At 40.6% G+C, this 13,368-nt stretch overlaps 1 protein-coding gene across 1 annotated transcript in view; it reads left to right on the top strand.

Moving 5' to 3' along the window:
- The first annotated feature begins 1,683 nt into the window (after window positions 1–1,683).
- Window positions 1,684–13,368, top strand: part of col5a1 (procollagen, type V, alpha 1) — a 71,190-nt gene continuing 59,505 nt past the window's right edge. Inside the window, exon 1 of the mRNA XM_020613580.1 lies at window positions 1,684–2,083. Coding sequence (XP_020469236.1) covers window positions 1,984–2,083 — 100 coding nt within the window. The 5' untranslated portion in view covers window positions 1,684–1,983. The remainder of the gene's footprint in view (window positions 2,084–13,368) is intronic.

The following is a 13,368-nucleotide window of genomic DNA, read 5'->3' as shown; positions in this document are numbered from 1 at the left end:
AGTTAGGGCTGGATCAGGTGACCCTGAGCCTTCCCTTAGTTATGCTGCTATAGGCCTAGGCTGCTGGGGGGCCCCATGCTGCTCTGAGTTTCTTTCCCCTCCCCTCCTGCTCTGCTCTGCTCTCCTCTCCTCTCTCTCCCTATGCTTCTATATGCCTCCATTACACATTACTAACTTTGTGTCTCCTTTCTCCCGTAGTGTGTCCTCTCTCTCTCTCCCTGTACCTTTCTGCAGGTTGCCCTGGCCCTGGAGCTCTATGTCTCTGACGAGCAGTCACCGGCCACATCGACCTGATCAGTGTTTGATTGTTGTGTCTTGTTGCTTTTCTTCTTTTGTCTCTCCTCTATCCACTCACCCCAACCGGTCGAGGCAGAAGGCCGCCCACCAAGAGCCGGGGTCTGTCGGAGGTTTCTTCCGTTAAAGGGAGTTTTTCCTCCCCACTGTCGCCAAGTGCTTGCTCAAGGGGGATTTGTTGGGTTTTCCCTCTGTAATAATATTGATAACAGTAAGGTCTAGACCTTACTTTGTAAAGTGTCCTGAGATGACTTTTGTTGTGATTTGGCGCTATACAAATAAAATTTGATTTGATTTGATTTGATTATGTCTGGCTGGGTGATGAAACCAGCTGACTGACGCATCCTGTAACACCTGATCCAAACTGATATTTGTTTCCTGAAGACTTTGGTGTTGGCCTGTCCATGACAAAGCTATAGGCCTGTTTTGTAGTTTCTTTGTTATTCTAAACGTCTAACTAAACCTCATATAGTGTCATTGTTACAATTTTGTAATTAAGTACATTTGGGTTTAGTTTCACTTCATGCCAGTCAGTGTTGATGGCAACTAAGCCTTTGTCTCTTTGTAGTAATCTATGTATGTGCACTATGAGTAGCAGCTCTTAGACACTTGCAAAAGGGGTTTAAGCAAACTCCATTACTCCATAGTAGGAGAAAAATCTCCATTCAGCTTTATTATGTTTTGCACAGAAACCAGTCCTGTAATGGCTTCACTTGAGCTGAGGTTTCATTTGTGGTAATTTGATTAAATACAAATGCAAAATGGTTCCATATTAAGCACAAAATAAATAAAGATAATTAAGAACAAATGTCAACTTGTTAGGAAGAATCAGAGCAGACATTGTCAAACCTCAGATGCACATCACAGGGCTTTACATACAAGGCTTCAGACTCTCAGTTGATTAAACATGAACATGCAGTATGATGACAGTACCAACTAATCCAAAAAGCTGTTAAATCAGATTTTTGACACAGGGCCAATAAATTACATAATATGCAGGACTTGCATTTGTTTGTAATTTACATTAGTGGTGCAGATTCTCACAACAATTTCTCAGTTAGTCCGTTACTGAAAACCAACTGACATGAAGTGAACCAAGAGTTTTGCAATGCAAGTAACATATGCATTGCCTTTGTTGAGGATTTGTGTCAGGAGAAGTTTGCTTTTCCCGCTCGGACCCTCTCCTCAGCGGACTCCATGTAAAAGAATTCAGAGCAGGGATTGCAGGCGTCAAGCTCTGCCTGAACTTTTCCTTCCTTCCTCGGCCAATAAAAGGGCCGGCTCTAATATTTGGACTCCTCTGATTTGCCTAAGCCTCCTGTCCGCGTTGTGAGTGACAGCCCAGGGGAAAGACTTTTTGTGCGTGTGTTGCCCCGTTGGACTAGAAGGGACTCTACGTGACGACTGGAAGAGGGGGCAGCGCTTCTGGTCGGAGGCGCAGCGGTGCAGGACAGTTCAGCAGAGCAGAGAGGAGAGGTGCAGTGCGGGAGAGACGGTGCTCATCCGTCAGCCAGCTGGAGGAACCCTCACTAACAAACCCTTATGGCTGCTTGAGAAATAACGAAACACCCCCCTCCCCCTTTTTTCTCTCTTTCTCTGGGACTTTTTTGCTTTTACTAGTTTTCTGAGTTGTTGCAAGTCTAAATAGTTGAAAAGTGAATCCACTTGCCGTGGACGTCTCTGGCGGTCATGGATACCCATATAAGATGGAAAGTTAAACGGAGGATAAGGGACGCCCAAATCGCTTTAGCGGTGATTTTGCTTTTTGTCATATGGCAAGCAAGTTCAGGTAAGATGCGTCTGCGAGGTCTGTGGATACAGTTTGGAGTTGCGCTGCGCTCCGAAAGGTTTTCTCTTTGGTTATTGTAGATCTGTGTGATGTCCGCCCCTCCTCCAAACTCATCTTTGTGCCTTTATTAGTGTCTCAGTGTATTCATCACGGTCTGTCCGAAACTAACTTGGAAGAAAGTATCAGAACACTCTAGGTTCATGACAGAAGTGTTTTCTCTTAAGAAAGCCTGATGTCCAACTGGTCCCTTACCTGTTCTGTCTGTGATGTGGATCTGCAGGAACTGGTTCTGCAGTGAAGCTGTGGCAAAGTTTTTACACTGCAGAAGCATCTATAGCGTGTAGGCCTGCACAGAAATCCTGCTTCTGCTAAAGCATGTGATGAATGTCTGTCAAGTACAAAAAAAATGTTTTTTTCCACAAGTGACTTTAATATGTGCAAATGTGTTTTGCATTTCGAAGACTTTACTCATTTTGCAAAATTAACTTTTCTGTAGTTCAGTTCAAGAAAACGTGAAGAGGATTTTTTCTGTAGCGTTCCCCCATTTTAAGTTGATGAGAGGATTGAACATCATTTTCATAAGGAGGAGGGGTTGTGGCTCTCCTAAAGTGGTAGGGTGGAGCCGCCTGAAGGGCTCCCCACATCAGGACAAGCAGTTTCCAAGGCACTGGGCCCTGTGTTTAGGCTCAGACAATTACATTCTAGAAATTATCTCTTGTGCTTCTTAGTAGCAGTTATAGAACTCGGTATGAAAATGTAAATGTTTATTGTTTGTAACCTAAACATCAGTTATGGAAGAAGTGATTTTTAAATAATCATTAAACACTGTTGTGAGAGGGGCTGGGGTATGGCTTCCATGTATTATTAGCACCTTGACTCTGCCTGGCGCGGTTGGTGGTCTGACACAGGACTTTGAGGTGAACAGGTGGCTTCTCTCTGCTTAGGACAGTGAGAAACTGTGGGCAAGACTGAGGCTGATGGTCTTAATGTGATGTAGATGCTATAAAGCTCCTTTCACTGCAGAAAATTAGAATCCGTTATAATAAAGAACACTTGCAGCTGAAGTGGTTTTATAGGCTCATATAGGCTATACTGTTGAACATGTAAAGGGATTACTGCAGCTTGCTTATCTGCCTATCAACACTGGGTGTTAATTGAACACAGCTTAGGTCACTGTATAACAGTTGGACTTGATGGGACAGTGCATGGGTCTGAAATCATTTTGGTGCTGCTGGCCGGATTCAGTCGTCTCTTAAAGGCATCAGAGAGCAACCAGAGTCTTGTGAGTAATCCTCAGGGGTACTGGAACGCTTCTGGGAACTTGACACTGACCACATGTTGAACTGGTGCTAGCATCATGCTCACTACTAGTTTTATGTCTATGCTGACTGCTAGTCTTTACTAGTTTTATGTAAACATACTATTCTTCAAGTTTAGGATTTTTACTTCCTTTTTGCTCATTTACATTCACTTAAGTATCAACTGTTGTAGTTGATGAACGTCAGCTTTTGTGTTAATGTTGACACTAGTATCAGGCTTTTGTATAAATAGATATTTTGCATGTGCATTTCATATCAGGGTAGATAAATGGTTATTAGCCAGTTTTTCACCCAAACCAGATGACCTCTTTGCCTCAGGGAGGATGAGGATATACATTCTGAAAGCTTGCAGAGGCCTGCCCAGACACATCACTTGTTATCTGGGACTTCTCAACTCCTTACACAGTTGCACAAAAATGGAGGTGTAACAAACAAACAAACAAACAAACAAACAATTGTATTGTTTTCATATTATTTCATATTTACTAATAATTTTATATGGAATATAATGTCAGTCATATTATAATGACTTTATTATATAGAGGGTAGATTTCTTTACATTGTGGCTTTTATTTTCCACTGAAATTGAAACAAAAAGTAATAACATACAACTGGTTGTAGACACAATTTATGGAGGTGATCTTTGCGATAATGTTTGACCTTTAATATAATCATCTTGTGATAATTATATGTATTGTTAGACTCCTATAACTGCACAGCCAATCATACTTACCCCCAGATTTGCTAAGCTCAGAGTTTAGCAAATATCCTATTAAATTATTTGTAAAATTTAGTAATTATATTTTCCTGTACATTAAGAGTCTAATTTAGCTAAATAGCATAAAATATGCAAAACCGACTCTAAAATTTCATAAAATGGGATTAATTTTGGTGGTAATTTATATATCACCACCTGGGGGCAGTACAACAAACTGTAAACAGGACACTAACATGTCACTTTCTAAAGCAAACATTAATTTAGAGCTGTGCTTCTGTTTGCCTCGCAAATTTAAGATCAACATTGCTTTCCTATTATCAGCTTTGTTTTGGTCTCTGCTCAGTCCAGAGGAAAATACTGCAGTCTTTAGCTTTCTAAATGCTTTGTGCTAAAAGGCTAGTTGCTAGCAGCCTCTCATATTACACACAAACATTTGTTGTTTAGCTTTAAGATGCAAAAAGCCTCAAAAACATATGTTTGCAGTCAAATATGGCTTAGCTACTTACCATGATACCTATCTGTTAGCCTATAAAGTCATCTTGTAATAGCATCTGATAGTAGCATGGAACAGGATTTTATCTACTGACAAACCAAATTATAAAGATGTATCATTGAATACTGAGATACAGTATTCCACTAGGATTGCAGAATATTCTTTCTAAGTGTTTAAAGTTGCACAATACAACACAGTGTCAGATTCATGGCAGCCTAAGCTCAGAGAGGATCAGCACATCAAATGCTAAGTCTGGTTTCAATAGACAGCGAGTGAAAGTACAGTTCTTCCTAGAGGTCATCTTGCTTTGGCATGCATGAGCAAACCTCACTTTAAACATATGTATTTCAAAAGTGGTAAACAGCAGCCCCATAAGACACAGAGGTTAAGAATGAGGAGCGGGGTCAGAGTTTAGAGGTGACGGTCAGGCTTGTCAGAGGCAGGTTTACAGTTTCATTGCCTAAGAAAGGGATTCTTGCTGTTGAAGTGTCGCTGCTCCTTGTTTCATGGGGGTCAAACAGAATGATAAGGAGTGTGTATAGGTATATGTTTTCAATCAGTGTTTTGTACTTTTTGTGACTAGAATCCCTGCAACAGTTCAGTTTTTTTTTTGCTTTTGGACAGCCTTACAATGTGCATGCAGAATTTGAGTTGGAACTGATTCTGTTAATAAAGGTGTTCTTTGCTTGTCTAGTTCCACCTAGTAGCAGTTCTCTGATGTTTCACTAAACAACATCCATTTAAATGTAATAAAATGAACAAACTGCCTGGTGTGGTGCTTCAGTTGTTTTGTAGCTGTAGACCAAGCCTGACTTCCTCTCTAAAAGGTTTCCTGTGTGTTTCTGCTGAGTTGCTTTTTACTCCTTTTCCTCAATCAGTGGACTCTTTCCATGAGTCTTAGTTATAATTGTTCATTCTAAACATTTTGGGATGGTATTCACCCATGGACCAGAGCCTACTTGTGCAGCGTACTTTAGTCATTAAAAGGCTGAAAAAACATTCTTTGGATGCCATATGCAAATGAAAACATGGATGGATTTTGGCCAAAGTCACTGATGTTAATAGACAACAGTACCGAAAGGACCAGTGGATATGCCAAAGAAATATGGGCATGGTTCAGGAATTATGCTATATATCAGGAGCTGGTATTTGTTTTATTCTTATGAATGTTTTAAGGGGATAAATAGAAGCCTTCACTGTTTCACTGAATGCCTTCACATCTGGATTTGATAAGCTCCATTGTGCTGTCTGCTAAGCCCTCCAAAAAACCAGAAAAATGTCTTCCAGATGTTTTCTTCTACTTCTTGGTGGAACACAGGACTTGAGAAAAAGATCTGTTGCATTTTCAGAAGGAAATACACCATTCTGTGCTGGTTTTAGAGAAAAAGCCTAAAAAATACCATCTGCAGCTTTATAGCTGAATTTGCAAAAATAATAGCAGTGTGCCTTGTGTTCCTCTCAGGTGTGCACATACATATCCAGGGTCACTAAAAGGTTATTGTTGCTTAAATGAGCTTTATGATAGGGTTAAAGGTTGTATACAGCTGGTCTGCAGCTGTCTTTCATTCACATGCTCTAGGCTATATCTGGATAACTCGTCTTCAAAAGGAATTTATATGCACTTTGGTCAGTTTAGCCTTTTTGTCATGAGGCCAGTTAGAAAAGCTATTAGAAGTGATTGAATCGTACAGAATTGAATAAATTTCAGTCTGTTTTACTTGTGATTTTTACGGGATGCTAACAGCTGGTTACCATGAGGGATGCTAAGGAACCACGTCTGTTTTCATTTTCTTAACATTATAAATGACTGTATGAAAAGACAGTGATACAGCTGTGTGCTTATTTTTCATATGGAACAGTTCAGAGCTTGATCAAAAATGTTACTGTGCAGCTTGTTCAAGGTGAGGGGGGACACAGATGTGCCTTTGCGTTAGGATACTTTTCAGCCATGAGGTTTGTATAGTCAAGAGACATCTTCCCCCCTGTTAATCATCTTTCAGTGAGAAGTCATTATCTTGGGGTTTCGGTGGACTTTTTCTCACTTTAAAGTGGTGAACCTGAGGTCATGTCCAACTCAATTAGATAAGTGGCAGTGAGAAAAAAAGGCTTTTTCTGTGTTCCTATTGCCATGGTGCTGAGGAAGGAATCTGAGTTAGCTGGACTGTGGAGAGAAGCGGTGACCCTGCATGTGCCACTTCAGCTTGTAAATGCAGGCTTTGTGGAAAGGACTCTGTAAATCAGCTCTAATGTCTGATAACAACATGGGAGATAAAACAAAATATGCAGGAGAAGTTCTTGACTCCATGTCAGAATTAAGGAGATCCTTTGTGCAGCACAAAGGGTTGCATTATTTGCCATATGTTAGATAGTCTATTCCTTTCCAGGGTCAAATAATGATTTTGAACCGGTCAATGGTCAATGCTCTGTACTCAGCCCACTTGATCTGAAGCCAGTTGCACTGGGTTTTCTCTAAAGGTGTTGCTTGCCAAGTCTCATATCTGCTAGGAACACTCGTACAAAGATTGATCCTTTAGGCTCCAGAATTACAGCTGAAAGGAACAAAGTGTTCTCCACTCCTTGTCATTAAAAAAGGAAGAAATGGGGGCACTGGGCTTTGAAATGTCAACACAGACACCAGTGTTAATTTGGAAAGTTTTTTTTGTCATTTTTTTAGTTTTAGTTTAGTGTAGTCACATTCTTCTCAATTTGTCCTGCATTTAAAATTTTTCATGTTGTCACCATCAAGTAATTAATTCTTGTCTAATTGTTAGTGCCGTGTAGATGAATTTAGTCCATGAACCCAATGTAAGCGTGTTACCAAATGTACAGTAAGATGGTTGTGCAACAGGTCAAGTGGCTAAATCAACTTTGGAACAAGATACATTTTGGACAGTGGAGGAAACTGTTTGTGATTCCAGTTTAATCCTTGTTCATTAGTCCGTCTGTCACATCATCTGTTGATGAAATATGTAATACATTTTGTGAGTGTTCTCGTTTTCAAACGTTACTGTAAATGTCTAGTCTTCATTGTGTGGGAAAAAAAAGCTTCAATGAATAGTCTCCTTGATCATATTTGTTGATTAAATTAACACTGACGGCCATGTGAGTGATGCTCAAAGTTGGATGTGCTAACTCATGATGCAACTTCCACTCCTACGTTGATTTTTAACAGTGTGCTTTGTTGCAGCATGTGGTGCATGAGTGAAAATTAAATTCTGGTCCAGGCTCACAAGCCGTGTTCACTTCGGCTAGGAAACAGCACTTTTCTCTGTAATGCGGTATTATAACCACTGAGCATGGAAAGTGATGTATGAGTCATCCTTTCCAACCCTGTTCCCCCTTCCCCAGCCTGAGCTTAGCCACAGCCTGGGCAGTAGAAGTACTGATTGTAAGCATTTTTTTCCTGCTGGGAGAACTGCAATGGTTTTTGGTCAGTCCAGAAATGTCAGTGCAATTAGATGTATTCTAGTTTAACTTTATTGGGAAAGAAAGTTGCAAGAAATAAAATGGAAAGTCAGCATTAAAGTAAGGCAATTATATACCTATTCAGCAGAATGTTGTAATTAAACAAGAGGCTTAGTTAATTTGGTTTTGTTACAACAAGGTGCCAAGCAAGAGTTTGACCACAGCTGAAGCAAACTGAAGAAAGTGTGTGAGACAAGTCAACACACCACTCAGTGCCAGTAGAGGTTAGTGTTTGAGTCGGGGTGCTGAGCGGCTACGGCGCGGCAAACCGTGTGACGCCAGCGGTTCGATTGCTGACAGCTCTGTTGCAGCCCTGTGTCTGCCTGTCCGACTGATTAATAAAGACTACAAAAGCCCCCAAAAAAACAACTTATAAAAAGACATTAGTGTCTGAGCAATGCTCTCTGCTAGAACTTACTATCTTTATAGTGCTAATGTATTTTTTGTCAATATTAATGAGGTAAATAACATGTGGTGAGTTGTCACATGATGACACTGAATGTATCAGAAGGATATTCACTAATATCACGTTTTGATTTCTTTACATTATCAACTCATATCATAGCAGTTAAAGCATGTTACAGCTCTGTTATGATTGTGTCTTTGCACTGGCAGAACTCAGTTTTGAGAAAGCCTGTGGTTTTGGTTACATATTGAGAAAGTCAACAGTGGCTTGAAGCAGAAAACACAATGTGTTCAGTGTATTAACATGTCTCTCTTTGAATTTACCCAAAAAATGTTCCCAGGAAACATAAACCAGACAGTAGTTATGATTCCTCATGAAACAGAATTGGCAAAATAAAGACATAGAAATTTTTGAGATAGAGTTGTTTGACAACTCTCCACCTCCTCTTGGAAAATGTCTGAATTAATTCATTTAACAAAAACATTTCACAGAAGCTTGGCCATGAAGTCAGAGGGTAATTTTCATTCTGACTCCAGTAAAGCTGCCTACTGTCAGTCAGGCAGTTTACCCACGGGGTTCATGTTGCTCAAGTACAGTCTGGTTAAAGTGTCAGTCGGAAACGCACTGATGGTTGTCTTGGCTGTCATTGCAACACATGCACATTATTTGGGATCACAGAAGGTGCCAAACGTTCCTTAGCCCCAGGCTAGAGTTAGTCTGTGTGTTATTACTATCAGAAGGACACTGATTAATAAACCTACAGTTTTTTCCACTTTTCTATTTTGTCACATTTGGACACCTCACTGAAGCTGTGCAATGACGTTTTTCTTTGTGAGATTCCTATTAACATTAGTTTGTGCATGTTAAAATGATGCTACATTTGATGCATGATCACTTCCTCTTCGGGTCAAAGTTCAGAGGTGCCCTCTTCTAATTCTTCTTCTAGATCATAACTGTATTATAATAATTTTCAATGTTTTAGTTGTACAAAATGCCGTTGCATATACTTTTTTAATGTTGCCCTTTGTTCTACTCTTCTTGCTGTATATTGGTTTTTATATATTGGTTATGTGGACTGGGTAATAATATTTGTGTTGTTGAGATCACTGATGATGATGATGACTATGTCATTAGTTAAGAGACAGCAGTGCTGCAGAATGCATCGCTGGCAGTAGGCCTTACTTTGTGTAACAGTGCTGGATAGTGGTTGACAAAAGGAAAGGCCTCACTGTTGTGCAGTGTTTCATACATACTGGATTCAATTTAATTGTTTTGTGGCAGTGTGCTGGAGCTGGAATAAAAGCTATCTGTGAGGAAATGGTTGTGTGTCCATGCTGCAGGGTCCTCTTTTATCATACATTTCTCAACAGACAGTCATCGAAACCATATTTGTGGAGGGAGTGACAGAATGAGAAAAAAGGCTTCAGTGCAGGAACAAATGAAACAGGCAGAGGGAAATAACGTTGGTAATGAAAGTTAGAAAATAAAGCTGGGTGAAGCTGGTGCAAAGGAATACCGATCACACATGTACCTAAAAAAAGTACCATTCATATAGTTTCTTGTGTGGAATCTTGACTCCGTTTTTCCATCTTTGTTTGTGGTGGACGGCACACGGTGATTTATCTTCACTGCTGTGAGCTGCAGCATGGAGACAGTGAATTAAACCATCTGGTATTCTCCCTTTTAAAGGAATAAGCATCCAGCTCAAGCACTGTGCCTCCGACACAAGAGAAGTTCTGGTCAGAAAAACTAAGTTTTCTACCAGCTGATCACCACCAGGGAATGAAGGCAAGGAGATGTAGAAACAAAAAGCTGATCACCACCAGGGAATGAAGGCATGAGGGGTAGAAACAAAGATCTCTCACTCTTTCTTCTCCTCCTTCCTTTGCTTTTTCCTCCCCACTGCAGCTTTCGCATGCTACACTCAGCTGAGGTCACTGGGTCAGAGTCCTGAAAAATCTGGATTAAAGTTGGCCCATAAAATGGTGGCATGTGAGGGTATTTACAGATTTATTTCTGCTGAGGCCAGTGTAAACCACCTTAAAAATAAACAAAACAAAGCACACTGTCATCATCTAGTGGTATATTTTTACCTGGCTGGTGTTTCATACTACAAAGGAGCTATTGCTAATAGTTTAGTATATTTAAAACAAGCTTTTGTAAACTTTTTGTCCTGTTGTAACCACAACTGGAAACAGACACAAAGGAGACAACAGTTGTTTATTGACAAGGTCACTTATTATCAGTTACAGGGCAGATCTATCTCATCTCTACTGTATCTGCTGAGCAGCCTTTTTAGCATGTCACATTCACATTTCTACTTTCCTGTGTGCAAACTAGTCTTCATGTGTGCAACTTCAGTTTAAGCCTCGCTACAAAGCGTGTTGAGGAGTCACGATTTTCAAGAAATCTCTCTGACTGTGGTTAAACAGTCAGCAAGTTGAATAAAGATGAGGTATGGGGGGATTGGTTTCCATCCTCTTAACTGACACCCCAATCAGGACTTGCATTAGTTTACTAAGGTGTCTGCAGCAGTGTGTGTTCCTTCACAGGATGTCCGTGCAGCATAAACTATGTAATGCAATGCGATGTAGCAGACGTAATGCCCACAGTATAATCCTCAGGCCTAGTCCCATGAAACCCAGAAGCAACAACTGAAGGCAGCTTAAGTGCAAATGAAGGTGTGCCTCAGGGTTTTGGCATTCAAATTCTTAGACCTGATAATTCTATGGCATTGTTTGGCTGCCTCACCTAAAACAAACCACCCCTTCTTAACCTAATAAAGGTTAATACGCTTTATATGATAAAACATTGTTTAGGCCTTGTGTTTAGGAGCCAGGTGGCATACAGGGTGTTTTACTCTGCAGAGTTAGCTTCTGTAACTTTTGCAAAACAGTGGCCTCTTCTGGGATATTGATAAAGGCAGTGAAGTGTTACAGGAGTACATTTAGAGAAGAGAAGTTGGGCAGTTTTTCCTGTCTAAAGTTTGCTAAGAATAGCTAAGATTACCCAGTGTGAGGTACAACTCGTACTGACTGGAGCTGCAAAACCCCTGAATGAGTTTTATTGCTTATGAAGTTCACCTACTATAATTAGTAAGAGGAAAAATGTCTTACTTCTTCTTTTAAAGGTTACACATCAAGTCATTAAGGTCGGGGCTTTTGTTATAGCCTGCTGTATTCACAGTGAGGCTCCAGCTTCACAACATTTGGCTTCAGCTAAAAGTTTTATGACAGAATCAGGTGAAATTAAAAACAAACAAACAAACAAACAAAAACCCTCTTACACCCCCATGTCTGTGATGCCCACCAGGAGCCTTTCATTGGGCATTCTTGTTTTTGGCTGTGCTGGTTTCCAAGAGAGGCAGGATCCTCTTTATGGCTCCTAATTACTCCTTGTCCTCAGCGTCAGGTCAAGCATTTGCCTGGAGAATCAGGCCTCACTTCAGGAGGGACTGTTGGAGGAGGATAGGGGGTGGTGAAAAAGGGAAGAATGTTAATCTCCCTCCATGAAAAAGTCCTAACTCCCTGGTCCAGCACCCCTCCTACTGTCAAATGAAACAGTGCTGTCTGGAGTCACTAAGTATTGTTACGGAGTGTGTGTATATATGTAAGTGGACATTTCTGGGTAGGGGAATGGGGTCCTCCTCCGGTCTTGGCACTGAGCCAAAAGCAGGATTGTGAATCTGGCATTCAAGCTACTGTTCAGAGAAAGGGAGAGAGAAATGTAGAAAAAATGGGGTGAGGTAGTGAGGGGAAGATATTTCTACACCACCTCATAGCCATTTAACAGCCAACTGTACACTTTATTGAATTAATTATCCTTTACTGTGCTGCAACCTCATCAAACCCATGTCTGACAAACAAACCAATAAAAGGATAAAACTAAGTTAACTGCTCCTCCTTTAGCACATCACATCAAACATACTGCTCTGTGCTAGTTTCCATTGTGTTCATGGTTTGGCAACCCCCTGACTGTGGAGTGGCTGCTTTATATTGACTGTGCAAAAGTTTATTTTCAGTAATAAGAATTGGAAATAACAAGAAACAGTTGTGTACAGTTTGAGGAGACAATTTGTTTCTTGACAGTTTTCATCATCTCAGGCAAGATGATGTGGCAAGAACCCCTTGTGAATCCTTTGAGTTGTTACTAGTGCTGCACCTCTGTTTTTAATTCTCCTTTAATTTGGGCCACATTTGGTTGCACTCTCCTGTACTTGTGTTGTAAATGCATTTACTTATGCACAGCAGAGGATCTGTGAGTGACTGAAGCATTGCAGATATCTAGAATAGTGTCCCAGTGTTGATGACTGCAATAAAAGGACAATGTGAGAGGCAACGAGATGGAGATGTTTTTATTTAGGCATTAAAAAGGATACAATGTATTTGCAGTATTGTTTATTTGCATAAAAGTAGCCAAAGCCGCAGAAGAGGGATGACGGACTGGTGGAGAGCAAATGTACACAAGACCCTGTCATATAAACAGATTCTGTTTATATGTGGGGAACGTGCCTCTTGGATGTGAGGGGCTGTGGTCAGAGGGAAAAAGATTGTAGTGTCAGAGGTGTTAGTTTCTCAAGGGAACTGTCCTGATAGGTGGGTAAACATCTCACCTTAACAAGGTGGGACTGAGACCCACACCTGTGGCTTAGGATGTGGTCAGGACTGTTTCCGCTGGAAGGTCGACTTGGCAGTGACAGAGTGAATGGGTGAGTGTGTTAAGAGTGGGGGTAATAGAGTGGATAATGTTTGTAACTCACTGAGGTGCTTGTCTGACGCTGAAAAAATGTTTAATTTGTTGTTGTTTTCTTTTTTGCTCTTTGCATTTTAGATTTATTGGGGAAAAAAGGTGTTTCTCAGATGGGTTTGTTATATTGTAGTTTGT

Source organism: Monopterus albus, unplaced genomic scaffold, assembly GCF_001952655.1.
Source record: "Monopterus albus unplaced genomic scaffold, M_albus_1.0 scaffold135.1, whole genome shotgun sequence".
Taxonomy (NCBI): Eukaryota; Metazoa; Chordata; class Actinopteri; order Synbranchiformes; family Synbranchidae; genus Monopterus; species Monopterus albus.
The sequence above is the reverse complement of the archived record's forward strand: the minus strand, read 5'-3'. Positions and strand labels throughout refer to the sequence as shown.